This window comes from Mesoplodon densirostris, chromosome 2 (assembly GCF_025265405.1).
Source record: "Mesoplodon densirostris isolate mMesDen1 chromosome 2, mMesDen1 primary haplotype, whole genome shotgun sequence".
In the NCBI taxonomy this organism is placed as follows: domain Eukaryota; kingdom Metazoa; phylum Chordata; class Mammalia; order Artiodactyla; family Ziphiidae; genus Mesoplodon; species Mesoplodon densirostris.
In genome coordinates, this window is record NC_082662.1 from 12,054,795 (window position 1) to 12,071,273 (window position 16,479).

Here is a 16,479-nt window from a genome sequence, read left to right on the forward strand (position 1 = left end):
CCAGCCCCAGACCCCTCTGAGTCCCCAGGTACCTCGATGCCTCCACACCCTTCCCTGGTCTCACTCAGGACCACTCACCTAGTCACTTCCCTCAACCATTCAAATAATAGTTATTATACTGAAATAAACAGACTAAGGAGCAAATGAAATGTATCTCTGCAGTTTACATCATCATCATCATCATCTAAGGAAGGCTCATGTACCAACCACCCAAGTTAAGAAATTACTCAGCCATTTCCCCCCAGCATTTTTTTTTTAATTTAATTTAATTTATTTCTTTATTTATGGCTGTGTTGGGTCTTCACTTCTGTGCGAGGGCTTTCTCCAGCTGCGGCGAGCAGGGGCCACTCTTCATCGCGGTGCGCGGGCCTCTCACCATCGCGGCCTCTCTCGTTGCGGAGCACAAGTTCCAGATGTGCAGGCTCAGTAGTTGTGGCTCACGGGTCCAGCTGCTCTGCGGCATGTGGGATCTTCCCAGACCAGGGTTCGAACCCGTGTCCCCTGCATTGGCAGGCAGACTCTCAACCACTGCGCCACCAGGGAAGCCCCCCCCCCCAGCATTTTAATGTGAAAACTTTCAAACATACAGCAAAGCAAAAAGAATTTTACAGAGACAGCTCTCCTCCTAATTCTACCGCTAACACTTTGCTGTACTCTTTATTACATTTCTGTCTACCCATCCTTCTTGTCCGGCATTAATCCATCTTATTTTTTGGATGCATTTCAAAATAAATAGCACACATCTGTAGTCCTCCCCCTAAATGTTTCAGCACATATACCATTAACTAGAACTCAACATTTTTTGTCTCCTTCATGTAAAATGAACACAGAATGTGTATCAGTTATCATGATTGCATAACGAATTCTCCCCAAACGTAGCAGCCTAAAGCAAAATCAAACATGTGTTATCATCTATACGGTTTCTGTGGGGTCAGGAATTTGGCAGCAGCTTAGCAGGATGGCTGTGGCTCAGGGTCCCTCGTAAGGCTGCAGTCATCTGAAGGCTTGACGTGGGCCAGAGGATCCACTTCCAACACGGCTGCTCACATGGCTGTCAGCAGGATGCCCCGGTTCCTCACCACATGGGCCTCCCTAGAGAGTGGCTCGAGCGTTCTCATGACACGGCGGCTGCTCCTCCTGGGCAAGTGATCCTGGAGGGTAAGATGGAAATGGCAACATCTCTTGTGAATAAGCTTCAGAAGTCATTCTGTGTCATTGCTGCAATATCCTGCTGGTTACCCAGGGCGTCACCCTCCAGTGTGGGAGAAGACTACACCCGGGCCTGAAGACCAGGAGGCGGGGATTATCAGCAGTCATCTTGGAGGCCGGCTACCACAGCCTGCCCTCGGGTCCTCAATGATTCACACTCCTCCTCCTCTCTCCGGAGGCCCCCCAAAATCTCACCCCAGTAACAGCCTCGGCTCCAATTCCAGAATCTCGTCTAAATCAAGTCCAGGTACAGATGGGGCTCATGGGTGTAGTACGTTACGTTCAGCTCATCAAGTACTACTTCCAGAAATCTGAAGACCTCTGAACAAAGGGTCTGTCCCTCACACACCCAGCACATATTGGTGGGACAGGCATAGCGTCACTGCTCCATACACCCCTCTTGTTCCAAAAGAAGAAAACCAGGGAACACACAGGAGCCCCTGGCCCAAAGCAGTTCTGAAGTCCAGCTGGGAAAATACCGGCAGTTCCTTGACTGGGCTTCGGTCCAACTCTTGCCCAGAAATGACTTTCCAGGGCTCTTGGCTCTGCCCCTGGTCCCTGAGCTCCACCTTCGGAGTCGTCCTCCCTTTCCTATGAAAGGTGTCCCATGGATGTGGCTGCATAGTTTTATAGCCTGCTTCCTGCCTGTAGAAGCTTGGGGGTCCAGACGCTTCTTTGACTTTTGTGGGTCTCTGTCAGTCTGAGTTGGCAGTGCTTCTTATTGGGGTTCATCCTATTAGGCAAAACCCACGCCCACAGACTTTTTTGTCACAAGCCCTTCCACCATGGGCTTCTGCAAAGACTGACAAAGGACAGAAGCTTCTTAGAAGCCCAGTTCTTGGATCTATGGGTTTTCTTGGACACTGACCTGGATCTGTATTCTTAACAAAGGATTTTACAACCACACCCTCAGCTTCTTCTCTAGACTGTGATTTCTTGAGAGTGCCCTTGATTTGATCTTTGCCCAGAACCTGTTTCTTACATTTCATTTGCCACGTGGAGAGGCACGGAATTTTCAAGCCCAGAGCACTGCCCTGGTTTAACAGCCCTTCATTTAACTGTCTCTCCCCCTCACATTTCACTATAAGTAGCAAGAAGTAACCAGGCAGCACCTTCCAAGACTCTGTCTGGGACTCTCTTTAGCTTGACCACTCAGCCTCATCACAAACATTTTCTACCTTCCTCATGACCACAGGCAACGTGTTAGGAAACTTTCTGCCACCACCTAACAAGGATCCCTTAACCCCAGTAACATTTTCCTCACTTTCCTGGAACCCTTCCCTCACGGCCTCCTCAAAGGCCATCGGGCTTCTACTAAGACTATTCAGGCTTTCTCAAAGACTCTTGGCCAAAATCCTCCAGCTTCTGCCCACTGTTCCATCCCAAACCACTCCACATTTTAGGGTTTTTGTTAAATTTTGCACCACTCCTGGTGCCCAAACCTGTATTTGCTACTTATTGTTGCATAACAAATTACTGCAGGATGTAATGGCCTAAAACAACAGTAACCATTTATTCTCTCCGAGTTTCTCTGAGTCAGGAAGTTGGGAATGGCTTCGCTGGGGGATTCTTGCTCAGGATTGTCCATGAGGTGGGAGTCATGGTGGTGGCTGGGCTGTGGTCCTCTGGAGGCTTGTCTGGGGCTGGAGGACCCTCCTCCAGGATGGGTCACTCCCATGCCTTTTGGTAAGAGGCCTCAGTTCTTCACTAAGTGCACCTCTCCATACGTTGCTTGAGCATCCTCAAGCTGCCAGCTCCTCCAGACAAGTGGTCCTAGAGAGTGAGGCAGAAGCTGCAATGTCTTCTAGGATCTAACCTCAGGAATCAAACTGTGTCATTTCTGCAATATCCTTGGTTACATAGAGGAGCTTTGTTACGGACTGAATTGCATTCCCCCAAAATGCATATGCTGAGGCCTCAATCCCAATATCACAGAATGTGACCATATTTGGAGATAGTGTATTGAAATAGATGAGTAAGTTAAAATGAGATGATTGCGTGGGCCCTAATCCAAGGGCTGGTGTCCTTGTAAGAAGAGAGAGAGAGACGCCAGGGATGCACGTGCACAGAGAAAAGGGCATGTGAGGACACAGCAGGAAGGTGGCCGTCTGCAAGCCAAGGAGAGAGGCCTAACCCTGCCCACACCTTGATCTTGGACTTCCAGCCTCCAGAACTGTGAGAAAATGAATTTCTTTTGTTAAGACCTCCTGTGGTGTTTTGTTGTGGCAGCCCCAGCTAACTAATATAAAGTCCATCCAGTATTGGAGAGGATGATGCAAGGGTCTGAATACCAGGAGACAAGAATCAGTGGGGCCATCTTGGAGACTGGCTAACACACCATGAAAGGTGTAGATCTTGAGTGTGCTCATTGAGTTTTGACGGTCGTGTACACCTATGTAACCCAAACTCCTATCAAGATATAGAACATTACCATCACCGCACAAAGTTCCCTCATGTCCCTCCCCAGTCAATTCCCAGCCCCAGGCCCCAGAGGCACCCACTCTTCTGAACTCTTTTCCCGCCAGGGATTAGATATTCCTGTTCTAGAATCTCAAGTACACAGAACCATGTAGCACATGTTCCTCTGTGCAAGGCTTTTTTCACTCAGCATAGTATTTCTGAGATTCATTCATTTTGTTGTATGGATCATGTTCTGTTTTATGAACATATATACAGGGTTTTTGGGGTTGTTTTTTAATGCGTCCTTTGGATACATGGCACATGGGCTGTTTCTTTTCTTTTTTTCACTCCGCCATTTAAATTTTTCCACTGTAATCACCGGTTTCTCCAGTGCCATGTTGAACTTGGGGCTTCTCTAAAGGACTTGCATCCCCCCATGGAGAAATGAAGGATGAGTCGTATGGCTTAGAGTCCCTCACATCTACCTGGGCTCTATCTCCTCAGCCTCTCAGCCAGGTCTCATGTTTCCAAACGTTTGCCCTCATTCCCCTGACTCTCTCCCCATCCTCAGAAAAGGACTTTCACCTTCCCGTGTCATGGGGAGTTCCTTTCTGTCTGGGCCTCTCTACTCCACGCTTTAGAGAATACTCTGTGCTCCAGTCCTCCATGCTGTCTCTTGACAGAAAACACCTCTTTTTAAGGGTTCCGAGAAAGCTCTTTCCTCTCTTAGCAAAGCTGGGCTCTTCCAATTAAATTGGTTTACTGTTAGACTGTCACCTTGCTTTAGACTTGAAAAATTCTATTTGAAAACCCAAAGCCAAGGATTTATTTACTGCAGATCAGGTCAGGGTTTCTCAATCTTGGCACAGTGACAGGTGGGTCGCATAACTCCTTGTTGTAGGATCTGTCCTGTCCACTGTAGAATGTTTAGCAGCATCCCTGACTCCTACCCAGCAGAGATACCAGTAGCAACACCACCACCACCACCCCCCCCAACTGTGGTACTCAAAAATGTCTCCAGACATTGTCAAAAATCAAAACATCATTTTGCCTGGGGGAAAAATCACCCTGTTCTAATTAATACTCATCCTTCCTTTACCACAAGGCAATAAAACGTCAGCTCCAAGGCCAAATCTTAACGGCAAGAGCTCATGGGAGGTGGGGAAGAATTACTGAGAAAAGAAAATATGTGGAGTGATTTATTAAAATAGCATCTTGATTCATATATATATATATATATATTTTCCCAATAATGGGATCATATGAACCTAACATAGGTAACCTTCTTTTTTTTTCTTTTTTTGGCCGTGCCGCTCAGCTTGCAGGATCTTTGTTCCCCAGCCAGGGATGGAACCTGTGCCCCCTGCAGTGGAAGCACAGAATCCTAACCACTGAACTGCCAAGGAATTCCCTACCTGATTTTTAAAATTCAATAATATGTCATAAACATCTTCCCACTTCAATACATGACTGCATAGTGGTTAAAAGCATAGGCTCTGAATTCAACAAACTTAGGTTCATCCCTTGACTCTACCACTTACCAGCTGTGTGTCCTTGAGCAGGTGACTTGACGTCTCTGTGCCTCATATCTCTCACATATAAAATGGAGATGGGAATAATAATGCCTATCTCACTGGGTTGTTATGAAGACGGAATCGTATCCTGCGTGTAAGTGCTGAGCACAGCGCCTGGTGCACAGCGAACATTCAGTAAATATTAAATTATTTAAAATTTTAATATTTAAAATTTAAATTTTAATAATTTAAAATTTTAATATTTAAAATTTAAGTTATTACCTAACCATGATTGTTATTTAACTTTTATTTACAACTTACAATGTCTGAAAGACACAGTTAAGGTGCACACATACTGCCCCTGCTGCAGACTGGTGATTATTGGAGCGCACCAGGACAGCTGGGGGTTGTTAAAATATTAAAGTTACTCCCCTGCCATTTGGCCAACAGCTCATGCACGAAAATTCTTAAAGTGCCTGCATCCCCATATCCGCCGTCCCACCGCCCCAGCCCTCCCGACCCTCCCTGGGGCTTCTCCCCACTGGGACCTCCGAAGGATCCAGCAGCTAGAGTTAAGCCAGTTTCTTCATACATGGCCCTTAGGTTCTTTCTGATAAATAACAGTAGCCAGTAAAGAAGTTTGGGGTGGGTGAGGGGTAACTGCTCCAGCACCTCCCTTCCTGGGTGTAAGGAAAGCGAGTCTCAGAGCAAATTCTAGCCCCACAAAGGCTTTGAGTAAACACACCTTCCCCAGTAAAGGGACCCCATCGATCAGCCTGTTCTGTAAGTTTGATGAAGTCCCCCCTCTGGTCATCATCTTGCAGGGAAGCGTCCCTCAAGACAGCCACGACAGGGTCGCAGAGGCAGCCGGAGTCACCCCTAGAGATGGCATCAGACGCCAGAGCTCTAAGCTGAGACTGGACAGGGGCCCAGTTAGGGTCAGACCCCGAGGCCCTCCCTGGCGACACAGGCCAGGCAGTACCATCCTCCAGTGGGAGCCGATTTCTTGAGGAATCTGAAAACAGATCAAGTCTTCCTCCTGAAAATTAAGTTTCCAAATTGATGTGCACAATCAGTGTAAAATAAACCCCAGATTTCAAAGGCTTCATGCCTCGAAGAAAAAGAATATAAAATATCTCCATATTTTTTGTCGATTACGTGTTGAAATGATATTTTTTAATGTATTGGGTTAAATAAAATTGATCATTAAAAAATTCATCTCTTCTTTTTACCTTTTTAACGTGACTACTAGAAAATTGAAAATTGCATTCTGTAGCTCCCATTATTTGTCTATCAGGCACTGCTGCTGTAGTCAGTTAGGACTTAGCTGCTCAGGATCCAAGAGAGTCAGATGGGGGCAGTGAGCTTCAAATAAAAGTTTTCTAATCATGGACCTAGTTGGGGAGGTGGAAGGAGAGAAAATGGGCAGCTGCTGAAGTTCCAGGCCCTTCTGTTCCTCGCGCCCCAGGAAACACTGTGGCCAGGGCTGCTCATTCAACACGCAAGGCTGAGCATTCTCCGGGCACCACAGGCCATCAGCTATGTCCACTAGAGGTTCTGGGGTCCACAAACAGGTTTGAGACCTGGCTCGGGGGCAGGAATCTTTGACTCTAAAATGCATAAATAAAAAATGCAGAAGCAAAATGAATAAATGATGAATGTCCACAAACATGACAGTGCGTGCTTCATTCATCATTAATGTTAATACTCATTAAAGTTTCATCACCACTGAAAACAATTTGTTCAGTTTCTCACTTCACAAGAAGATAAGAATGTGCAGTGCCTGTCCAGAAACCATAGTCACTTGGAAATTTAAAATACGCTGCTTGGGCCCAAGTGATCTCACACGTAGAATTATAGAAATCTTTACAAACGTTTCTACACCAATAAAAAAAAATGTATTCAGTGTTGATGTGAGTGAATTGCGAGATGTCTGATGTGATCCAGAGTGGGGCCCCCAAACACAATGCCATACTCCCCAAAAGTCATATAAACAGGCCTTGTAATATTGGGGTAAATAAGAAAAAAATTAGGAAAGCTTAAATGTCTCTCGAGTGGATCGTAGTTAAACACGTTTGGCACACTTGTACAGTGGACCACAATGCTACCCTTGAAAAGAACCCAGTACAGCCTCAAATACTGACATGGGAAGATGTTTTTGATATTGTTAGCTGAAAAGTAAGCTGGATAAGAATCTCTGTCATGTAAATGCATTTTTGTTTTTTGAAAAGATATGATTGCAATAAAAAAAATATAGCTAACGTTTAGTGCTAAATGCTCTACATGAGGGGTCAGCAAACTTTTCCTGTAAAGAGCCAGATAGTAAATACTTTAGGATTTGTGGGTCACATGGTCTCTGCTGCAACTACTCAGCTCTGCCTTTGTAGCTGGGAAGCAGCCATAAATAATATGTAAATGATCACTGTGACTATGCTGCAATAAAACTTTATTTACAAAAATAGGCAGAAGGCCAGATTTGGCCACAGGGCCATAGTTTGCCAACCCCTGCTCTATATCATTATTCTATTTAATCTCCAGATAGCCCTTTATAGCAGAGACTATCAGGGATCCTGAATTATGTATGTGGAAACGAAGGCTTAGAGAGAGCAAATGACTTGCCCAAGGTCCTCAGCTCTTATGCGGCATAGAAAAAAGTCTGGAAAGAGACACAGCACAGGGCCTCAGTGCAGTTAACGCTGGGGAAGAGAACTGAGGCAGCTCTTACCCTTTCCAGGCCTCCTGCAATGCTTTCAGTGCATAAGTCTCATGAATGGGAAGGTGAATCTGAAAATATTCTTTAGGACTTTGGGGAAACTCACAGTCTCCTCTGCATTCTCTGTTGATCTTGTGTGTTAGTGTGGACCAACGCGGCGGAGCTGTCGGAACAATCAGTGGCGGAGGAAATTCCTGTGGCAGAGCCCTACAGAGAAATTTTTGTGGACCAGGACCTGTCCCAGCACGATAAGGTGAGGGGTCTCGGGGAAGCACAGAGCTACAGCAGCAAGAGGGACCTTGGCGAGATTGCCACTGCCTCTTGTTCTCTGTGTCTCAAGGACTGTCCCTTTTTCCTACTTCCAAGAAACCACCTCTTCCTCCCAAGACATTCAGCCAGGTTTGGCCACTGCTCATTTTATCCCAAATAACATCTACAGCTACAAGGTACTGAGCACCTACTGTGTGCTGGGCCATGTCCTGTGCACTTGACATTTATTAGCTCGTTAATCTTCACCATCTTCAAAATAGATTTTATCACCCTCACTTTGCAGATGAGGAAACTGAATCTCAGAGAGGTTCAGTAATGTGTTCAAGGCTGCCCAGTGCAAGGAGCAGTGTTAGGATTCAAACCCAGTTCTGGTTAGCTTCTCAGCGGGTACTTCTAACTCCCACACAGTAATCACTTGGTCAACCTTCAGTGATGGAACAGTGATGCAAAAACACGTTCCTAGCAGGAGGACGTGAGCCCTGAAGTCAGGGAGGCCTGGGCCAAGAGACTCGTTAAAGAGCCAGAGAGGTTTAAAGCAGGGATGCGAGCAGAACAGGTGGATTGAAGCCATCCTGGGAAGGGCCCAGGTCAATTTCTCCCCACTTAGACACGACTTGAAAGTTACTGTAAAAGAAGCAGTCTATAATATCTCGCTTTCCTTAAGGGCCAGGGCCTGCTCCTGCAGCAATTCTCAGAGTTTCTGAGGAGCAGACCTACCTGGGGTTCTTGTCAGACACGGAAATCCAAACCTTCAGGAGGCAGGAGGTTCCAACCCAGGCATCCTGGGACCAGACTCTGCAAAATGTTGCAGAAGGGCGAGAAGCCACACTCAGATTCTGTATTTATCACTGTGTAACAAGCCATCCCAAAACTTAGCAGCTTCAAACAGCAATTCATTATTCCCCAGAATCTATGGGTTGACCTGGAAGGTTCCTTTGCTCGTGTCCCCTGGCCTCACTCATGCGGCCTCAGTAAGCCGCTGGCTTGGCCAGGCTGGTGGTCGGTCTCCATTGGCCTCCTTCCCACATCTAGGGCATCAGCCAGGACGCCTGGACTGGTGCGCCCCTTTGTGCATGTGGTTTTTCATCACAGCACGGTGGTCTCAGGGTTCCCAGGGGGCCAGAGCAGAAGCTGCACAGCCTGTAAGAACTTGCCTGGAGATCATGCAGCATCACTTCCACTCCATTCCGTTGGTTAAAGCTAGTCACGGGGCCAGCCCAGACTAGAGGTTGGGGAAATAGACTGGATGGCAAAACTGCAAAGTATTTGTAGCCATTGTTCAACCTGCCTCAATTTTAACTTGGAAATATAGTGCAACCACTATAATTTTTTCTATTTATAGAAAATGTTTATAAGCCATTTATAATTTTTTCTATTTATAATAGAAATAATTCTTTCTCTTTATAAGTCGTTTATACCCTGACTTGCCAGGACTCCTTCAAGTGACAATAAACAAATTAGCTTGAGGGGGAGCATTGATTAGCTCATCTTATTGGAAAATTTAAAGGGCCACTAGCTTCAGGTATGGCTAGATCCAGGAGCTTGAATAATGTCATAAGAACACCTCCCCACTACCAACTTCTCCCTTCTGTTTCCCTCAGAGTCTGGCTTTCTACATAAGGCTGGCTTTGTGTGTTAGAAAAGACAAACTCAGGCAAACAAGCCTACATGATCCAAAAGAAGGCAAGATCCTCTCCCTCTGTAATCGATGTGTGAAATCTCTGATTGACCAGCTTGGGCCACATGCACATGGGGAGGTGGGACAGGAAGGAGCAGGGCACATGACTGACAGTCCTACCCAGACCAAATGGAAGGAGGAACACTCCCTCCAAGAAGGGCAAGGGGACCCTCAGCAGGAAAGCAGAACCCACAGCTGTCCACTGCCCTCTGCAAACTTCTTATATTCCAGCACTGGCACGGGGCCTGGCACTTAGTTGCTGCCCGATGAATGTTTGTTGCATGAAAAATGAATAAGCACCTGGCTGATCATAACAGGGTGAAACAGGAGAAACTGCCCAGGAGTAGGGAATATGTCTGATGCTCTCTCTTGAAGTTTTGCCACCAACTTTCACAAGGACCCAAAGGAAGGCCCCTGGCAGCAGCTGGCAATGTCAGACAGGCTTTCTCATGAGCGAGACCCTGTCCTGCCCCAGGTCACGGAGCTAGCAGGTCGTGAGGCTGACTGGACGGCTCCCCTGGGAATGAGCTGGCCCAGAAATTGCCCGTTTACCTCCTCCTATGACTGCTTTGGAAAAGCCTCTGGGGAATTTTTTCTTCTTCTTCTTCTTCAGTTTTTCTGACATTTTATTGATAACGTCTGGTGAGAAGTTTGGGGGATTTTTTTTTTCCTTTTTTGGAAAACCTAACCAATTCTTTGGCTGCAGAGCTTTTTCACTGGAGAGATGGAGGACAGGGTTAATTATACCTGTGGGTACAGTCTACCAGCAATTTTGTTTTTCCAGCCAAAAGTTTACATGAGCCCATGCAAATAAATCACTATTCCTGTCTCATTTACTTTCCAGATTGAGTTACCTGGAAAAAATTCATACATGAATAGCCAAAAGAGGCAGGAAATATTAGAAGAGAGGAAAGGGAAAACAAATAGTTCAGAATGTTTTAAGTTAAAACAAATAACCCTCATTATAGGCAGAATGTGGTCCAACAGAATGTTGTTTTCCTAACTACCTTTCCTAGGTCCCCAGTGTGCTAGGCTGAATATTATAAATGAAAACATTCTAAGTAAACTTTCTAGCAACAAAAGTTCCCAAGTGGGATGGTTGTTCTTAATATGGAAGTCTAATTCTTGGGGAAAGGAAAGTTTCCGTACCTGTGAGGTATAGACATCCATTACAGGAGTCTATATACAAGTACCTCATTTTAACCCAATTCTTGTCTCTATGAGATTTTCCACATGACAGAGATAGCCTTGAAAGTCTGCTTTTACCCTCCCTGCCTGCCCTCACCTTCCCAAAGAATGATACCATATTTTTCCTGTCTTTCTTTAAGTGGGCTCAGCCTTACACCCAGACCCACACCTAGTAAATTTCCCATCTGGCCTCCACCCAGGATGAAATAATTCGGCTGCTGGGAAAAGAAGTCAGCCGTCTCTCCGATTTTGAACTTGAATCTAAATACAAAGACACCGTGATAGCAAGCCTGCAGAGCCAAGTGTCCAACCTGAGGCAGAAGCTGTTGGAAACAGCCGCCTCCAGGCAGAAGGAGAGGGTGATCCCACCCAAGTTTCAGGCTCTGCATGAAGAGGACGATGCCCAACAGAGAGAGATCCAGAGCTTGAAAAACCAGGTAGGGCTCAGAGACAAGTGGGTCGGGGCCTTGGGGTCACAACACAGGGTGACAGCTCTCAGGTAGAGCCTGGGGGGAGCCACCCGGGTAGTTAGAAATGGGCAGTGAGCACAACATGGTGAGGAGTACACTTCCAGGAAGTGAAGGTTTGGCAAGTTTCTAGCCTTGTAAAAACAATATTAGATTTGATTAAGTGACTACCATGTTCAGGCCCCGGTGCAGGTGCTTTTGGTGCATTAGCTTACTTACTTACTTATTTATTTATTTAATTTATTTATTTAATTTATTTATTTATGGCTTCATTGGGTCTTCGTTGCTGTGCACGGGCTTTCTCTAGTTGCAGTGAGCAGGGTCTACTCTTCACTGCGGTGCATGGGCTTCTCATTGCAGTGGCCTCTCTTGCTGCAGACCATGGGCTCTAGGCACGTGAGCTTCAGTAGTTGCAGCTTGAGGGCTTAAGTAGCTGTGGCTCGCGGACTCTAGAGTGCAGGCTCAGTAGTTGTGGCCCACGGGCATAGTTTCTCCACAGCATGTGGGATCTTCCTGGACCAGGGCTCGAACTCCTGTCCCCTGCATTGGCAGGCGGATTCTTAACCACTGCACCATGAGGGAAGTCCCCTCATTAGCTATTTAAACCTCAGTCTTCTGACAGATGCCATTCTACAGATGAGGAGACTGAGGCACGCTCAGAGATGCCCAGGAGCTTGTTACAGCTTGCACAGCAAGTGAGAGGCAGTGATGTGATTTGGGCTCAGCTCTGCCACCTTGTACACCTCATGCTTTCACACCCACTTTGCATTTCCACCCAACTCCTGTCGCTTCAGTGACCACTTCTCACACCCACCTGGACCCAGCCAGAAAGAGCTGGAGATGGGGAGAAGGAACCCCACAGTGTTCCAAACACGGAGGCCTTTATCAAAACCTGAAGGCAGCTGCTGGTTCATTTATAGGGAATTTCACCAAAAAATCTCCACCCAGAATGTCTGGATTTACCAGTCAACTTCCTTCCTCCTGAAACTAAATCCAAAAAAAAAAACAAAACTGCTTTTTAAGTTTTAAAGAACTACTTTAAAATTGGCCACTGATCTTGGTCATAAATTATATCTCAACAAAGTTGATAAAAAAGCAATTGGTCATTGATGAATTTTGGCCTCAGTGCATAATTCTGCTTAAAACCGTAGTCAGATTTGGTTCAACATGGCGGAGTAGAAGGACATGCTGTCACTCCCTCTTTCGAGAACACTGGAATCACAACTGACTGCTGAACAATCATCGACAGGAAGACACTGGAGCTCACCAAAAAAGATACCCCACATGCAAAGACAAAGGAGAAGGCGCACTGAGACAGTAGGAGGGGCGCAATCCCCATAAAATCAAATCCCATCACTGCTGGGTGGGTGACTCACAGACTGGAGAACACTTCTACCACAGAAGTCCACCCACTGGAGGGAAGGTTCTGAGCCCCACGTCGGGCTTCCCAACCTGGGGGTCCGGCAATGGGAGGAGGAATTCCTAGAGACTCAGACTTTGAAGGCTAGTGGGATTTGATTGCAGGACTTTGGCAGGACTGGGGGAAAGAGAGATTCCACTCTTGGAGGGCACACACAAAGTAGTGTGTGCATTGGGACCCAGGGGAAGGAGCAGTGACCCCATAGGGGACTGAACCAGACCTACCTGCTAGTGTTGGAGGGTCTCCTGCAGAGGCGGGGGGCAGCTGTGGCTCACCAAGGGACAAGGACACTGGCAGCAGAAGTTCTGGGGAGTATTCCTTGGCAGGAGCCCTCCCAGAGTCGGCCATTAGCCCCACCAAAGAGCCTGGGTAGGTTCCAGTGTTGGGTCGCTTCAGGCCAAACAACTAACAGGGAGGGAACCCAGACCCACCCATCAGCAGACAAGCAGATTAAAGTTTTACTGAGCTCTGCCTACCAGTGCAACAGCCAGCTCTACCCACCACCAGTCCCTCCCATCAGGAAACTTCCACAAGCCTCTTAGGTAGCCTCATCCACCAGAGGGCAGACAGCAGCAGCAAGAAGAACTACAATCCTGCAGCCTGTGGAATAAAAACCGTATTCACAGAAGGACAGACAAGATGAAAAGGCAGAGGGCTATGTAGCAGATGAAGGAACAAGATAAAACCCCAGAAAAACCACTAAATGAAATGGAGATAGGCAACCTTCCAGAAAAAGAATTCAGAATAATGATAGTGATGATGATCCTGGACACCAGAAAAAGAATGGAGGCAAAGATCGAGAAGATGCAAGAAACGTTTAACAAAGATCTAGAAGAATTAAAGAACAAACAAACAGAGATGAACAATACAATAACTGGAAAAAAAATACACTAGAAGGAATCAATAGAATAACTGAGGCAAAAGAACGGATAAGTGACCTGGAAGACAGAATGGTGGAATTCACTGCTGCGGAACAGAATAAAGAATAAAGAATGAAAAGAAATGAAGACAGCTTAAGAGACCTCTGGGACAACATTAAACACAACAACGTTCACATTATACGGGTCCCAGAAGGAGAAGAGAGAGAGAAAGGACCCGAGAAGATATTGAAGAGATTATATTCAAAAACCTCCCTAATATCAGAAAGGAAATAGCCACCCAAGTCCAGGAAGCAGAGAGAGTCCCATACAGGAGAAACCCAAGGAGAAACACACCGAGACACATAGTAATCAACTTGGCAAAAATTAAAGAAAAATTATTGACAGCAGCAAGGGAAAAATGACAACATACAAGGGAACTCGCAGAAGGTTAACAGCTGATTTCTCAGCAGAAACTCTACAAGCCAGAAGGGAGTGGCATGATATACTTAAAGTGATGAAAGGGAAGAACCTACAACCAAGATTACTCTACCCAGCAAGGATCTCATTGAGATTTGATGGAGAAATCAAAAGCTTGACAGACAAGCAAAAGCAAAGAGAATTCAGCACCACCAAAGCAGCTCTACAACAAATGTTAAAGGAACTTCTCTAAGTGGGAAACACAAGAGAAGAAAAGGACCTACAAAAACAAACCCAAAACAATTAAGAAAATGGTCATAGGAACACACATATCAATAATTACCTTAAACGTGAATGGATTAAATGCTCCAACCAAAAGACACAGGGTTGCTGAATGGATACAAAAACAAGACCCATCTATATGCTGTCTCCAGGTGACCCACTTCAGACCTAGGGACACATACAGACTGAAAGTGAGGGGATGGAAAAAGATATTCCATGCAAATGGAAATCAAAGGAAAGCTGGAATAGCAATACTCATATCAGGGAAAATACACTTTAAAATAAAGAATGTTACAAGAGACAAGGAAGGACACTACGTAATGATCAAGGGATCAATCCAAGAAGAAGATATAACAATTATAAATATATATGCACCCAACATAGGAGCACCTCAATACATAAGGCAACTGCTAACAGCTCTAAAAGAGGAAATCAACAGTAACACAATAATAGTGGGGGACTTGAACACCTCACTTACACCAATGGACAGATCATCCAAAGAGAAAATTAATAAGGAAACACAAGCTTTAAATGACACAATAGACCAGATAGATTTAATTGATATTTGTAGGACATTCCGTCCAAAAACAGCAGATTGCACTTTCTCCTCAAGTGTGCACGGAACATTTTCCAGGATAGATCCCATCTTGGGTCACCAATCAAGTCTCAGTAAATTTGAGAAAATTAAAATCATATCAAGCATCTTTTCTGACCACAATGCTATGAGATTAGAAATGAATTACAGGGAAAAACCTGTAAAAAACACAAACACATGGAGGCTAAACAGTACGTTACTAAATAACCAAGAGATCACTGAAGAAATCAAAGAGGAAATCAAAAAATACCTAGAGACAAATGACAATGAAAACACGACGATCCAAAACCTATGGGATGCAGCAAAAGCATCCCATAGTTCTAAGAGGGAAGTTTATAGCTATACAAGCCCACCCCAAGAAACAAGAAAAATCTCAAATAAACAATCTAACGTTTCACCTAAAGGAACTAGAGAAAGAACAAACAAAACCCAAGGTTAGCAGAAGGAAAGAAATCATAAAGACCAGAGTAGAAATAAATGAATTAGAAACAATAGCAAAGATCAATAAAACTAAAAGCTGGTTCTTTGAGAAGTTAAACAAAATTGATAAACCATTATCCAGACTCATCAAGAAAAAGAGGGAGAGGACTCAAATCAATAAAATTAGAAAGGAAAAAGAAGTTACAACAGACACCGCAGAAATACAAAGCATCCTAAGAGACAACTACAAACAACACTATGCCAATAAAATGGACAACCTGGAAGACATGAACAAATTCTTAGAAGGTTATAACCTTTCAAGACTGAACCAGAAAGAAATAGAAAATATGAACAGACCAATCACAAGTAATGAAATTGAAACTATGATTAAAAATCTTCCAACAAACAGAAGTCCAGGACCAGAAGGCTTCACAGGTGAATTCTATCAAACATTTAGAGACGAGCTAACACCCATCCTTCTCAAACTCTTCCAAAAAATTGCAGAGGAAGGAACACTCCCAAACTCATTCTCTGAGGCCACCATCACCCTGATACCCAAACCAGACAAAGACACTACGAAAACAGAAAATTACAGACCAATATCACTGATGAATATAGATGCAAAAATCCTCAACAAAATACTAGCAAACAGAATCCAGCAAAACATGAAAAGGATCATACACCATCAAGTGGGATTTATCCCAGAGAGGCAAGGATTCTTCAATATAAGCAAATCAATCAATGTGATACATCATATTAACAAATTGAAAAAGAAAAACCATATGATCATCTCAATGGATGCAGAAAAAGCTTTTGACAAAATTCAACTCTGATTTATGATAAAAACTCTCCAGAAAGTGGGCATAGAGGGAACCTACTTCACCATAGTAAAGGTCATATATGACAAAGCCACAGCAAACATCATTCTCAATGGTGAAAAACTGAAAGCATTTCCTCTAAGATCAGGAACAAGACAAGGATGTCCACTCTCACTACTATTCTTCAACATAGTTTTGGAAGTCCTAGCCACAGCAATCAGTGAAGAC

The 16,479-nt window shown here is 44.9% G+C and overlaps 1 protein-coding gene across 1 annotated transcript in view; it reads left to right on the forward strand.

Moving 5' to 3' along the window:
- Window positions 1-16,479, forward strand: part of LOC132502425 (forkhead-associated domain-containing protein 1-like) — a 94,201-nt gene that overhangs the window by 37,106 nt on the left and 40,616 nt on the right. The window contains exons 4-5 of the mRNA XM_060118336.1: window positions 7,980-8,089; window positions 11,173-11,409. Coding sequence (XP_059974319.1) covers window positions 7,980-8,089; window positions 11,173-11,409 — 347 coding nt within the window. The remainder of the gene's footprint in view (window positions 1-7,979; window positions 8,090-11,172; window positions 11,410-16,479) is intronic.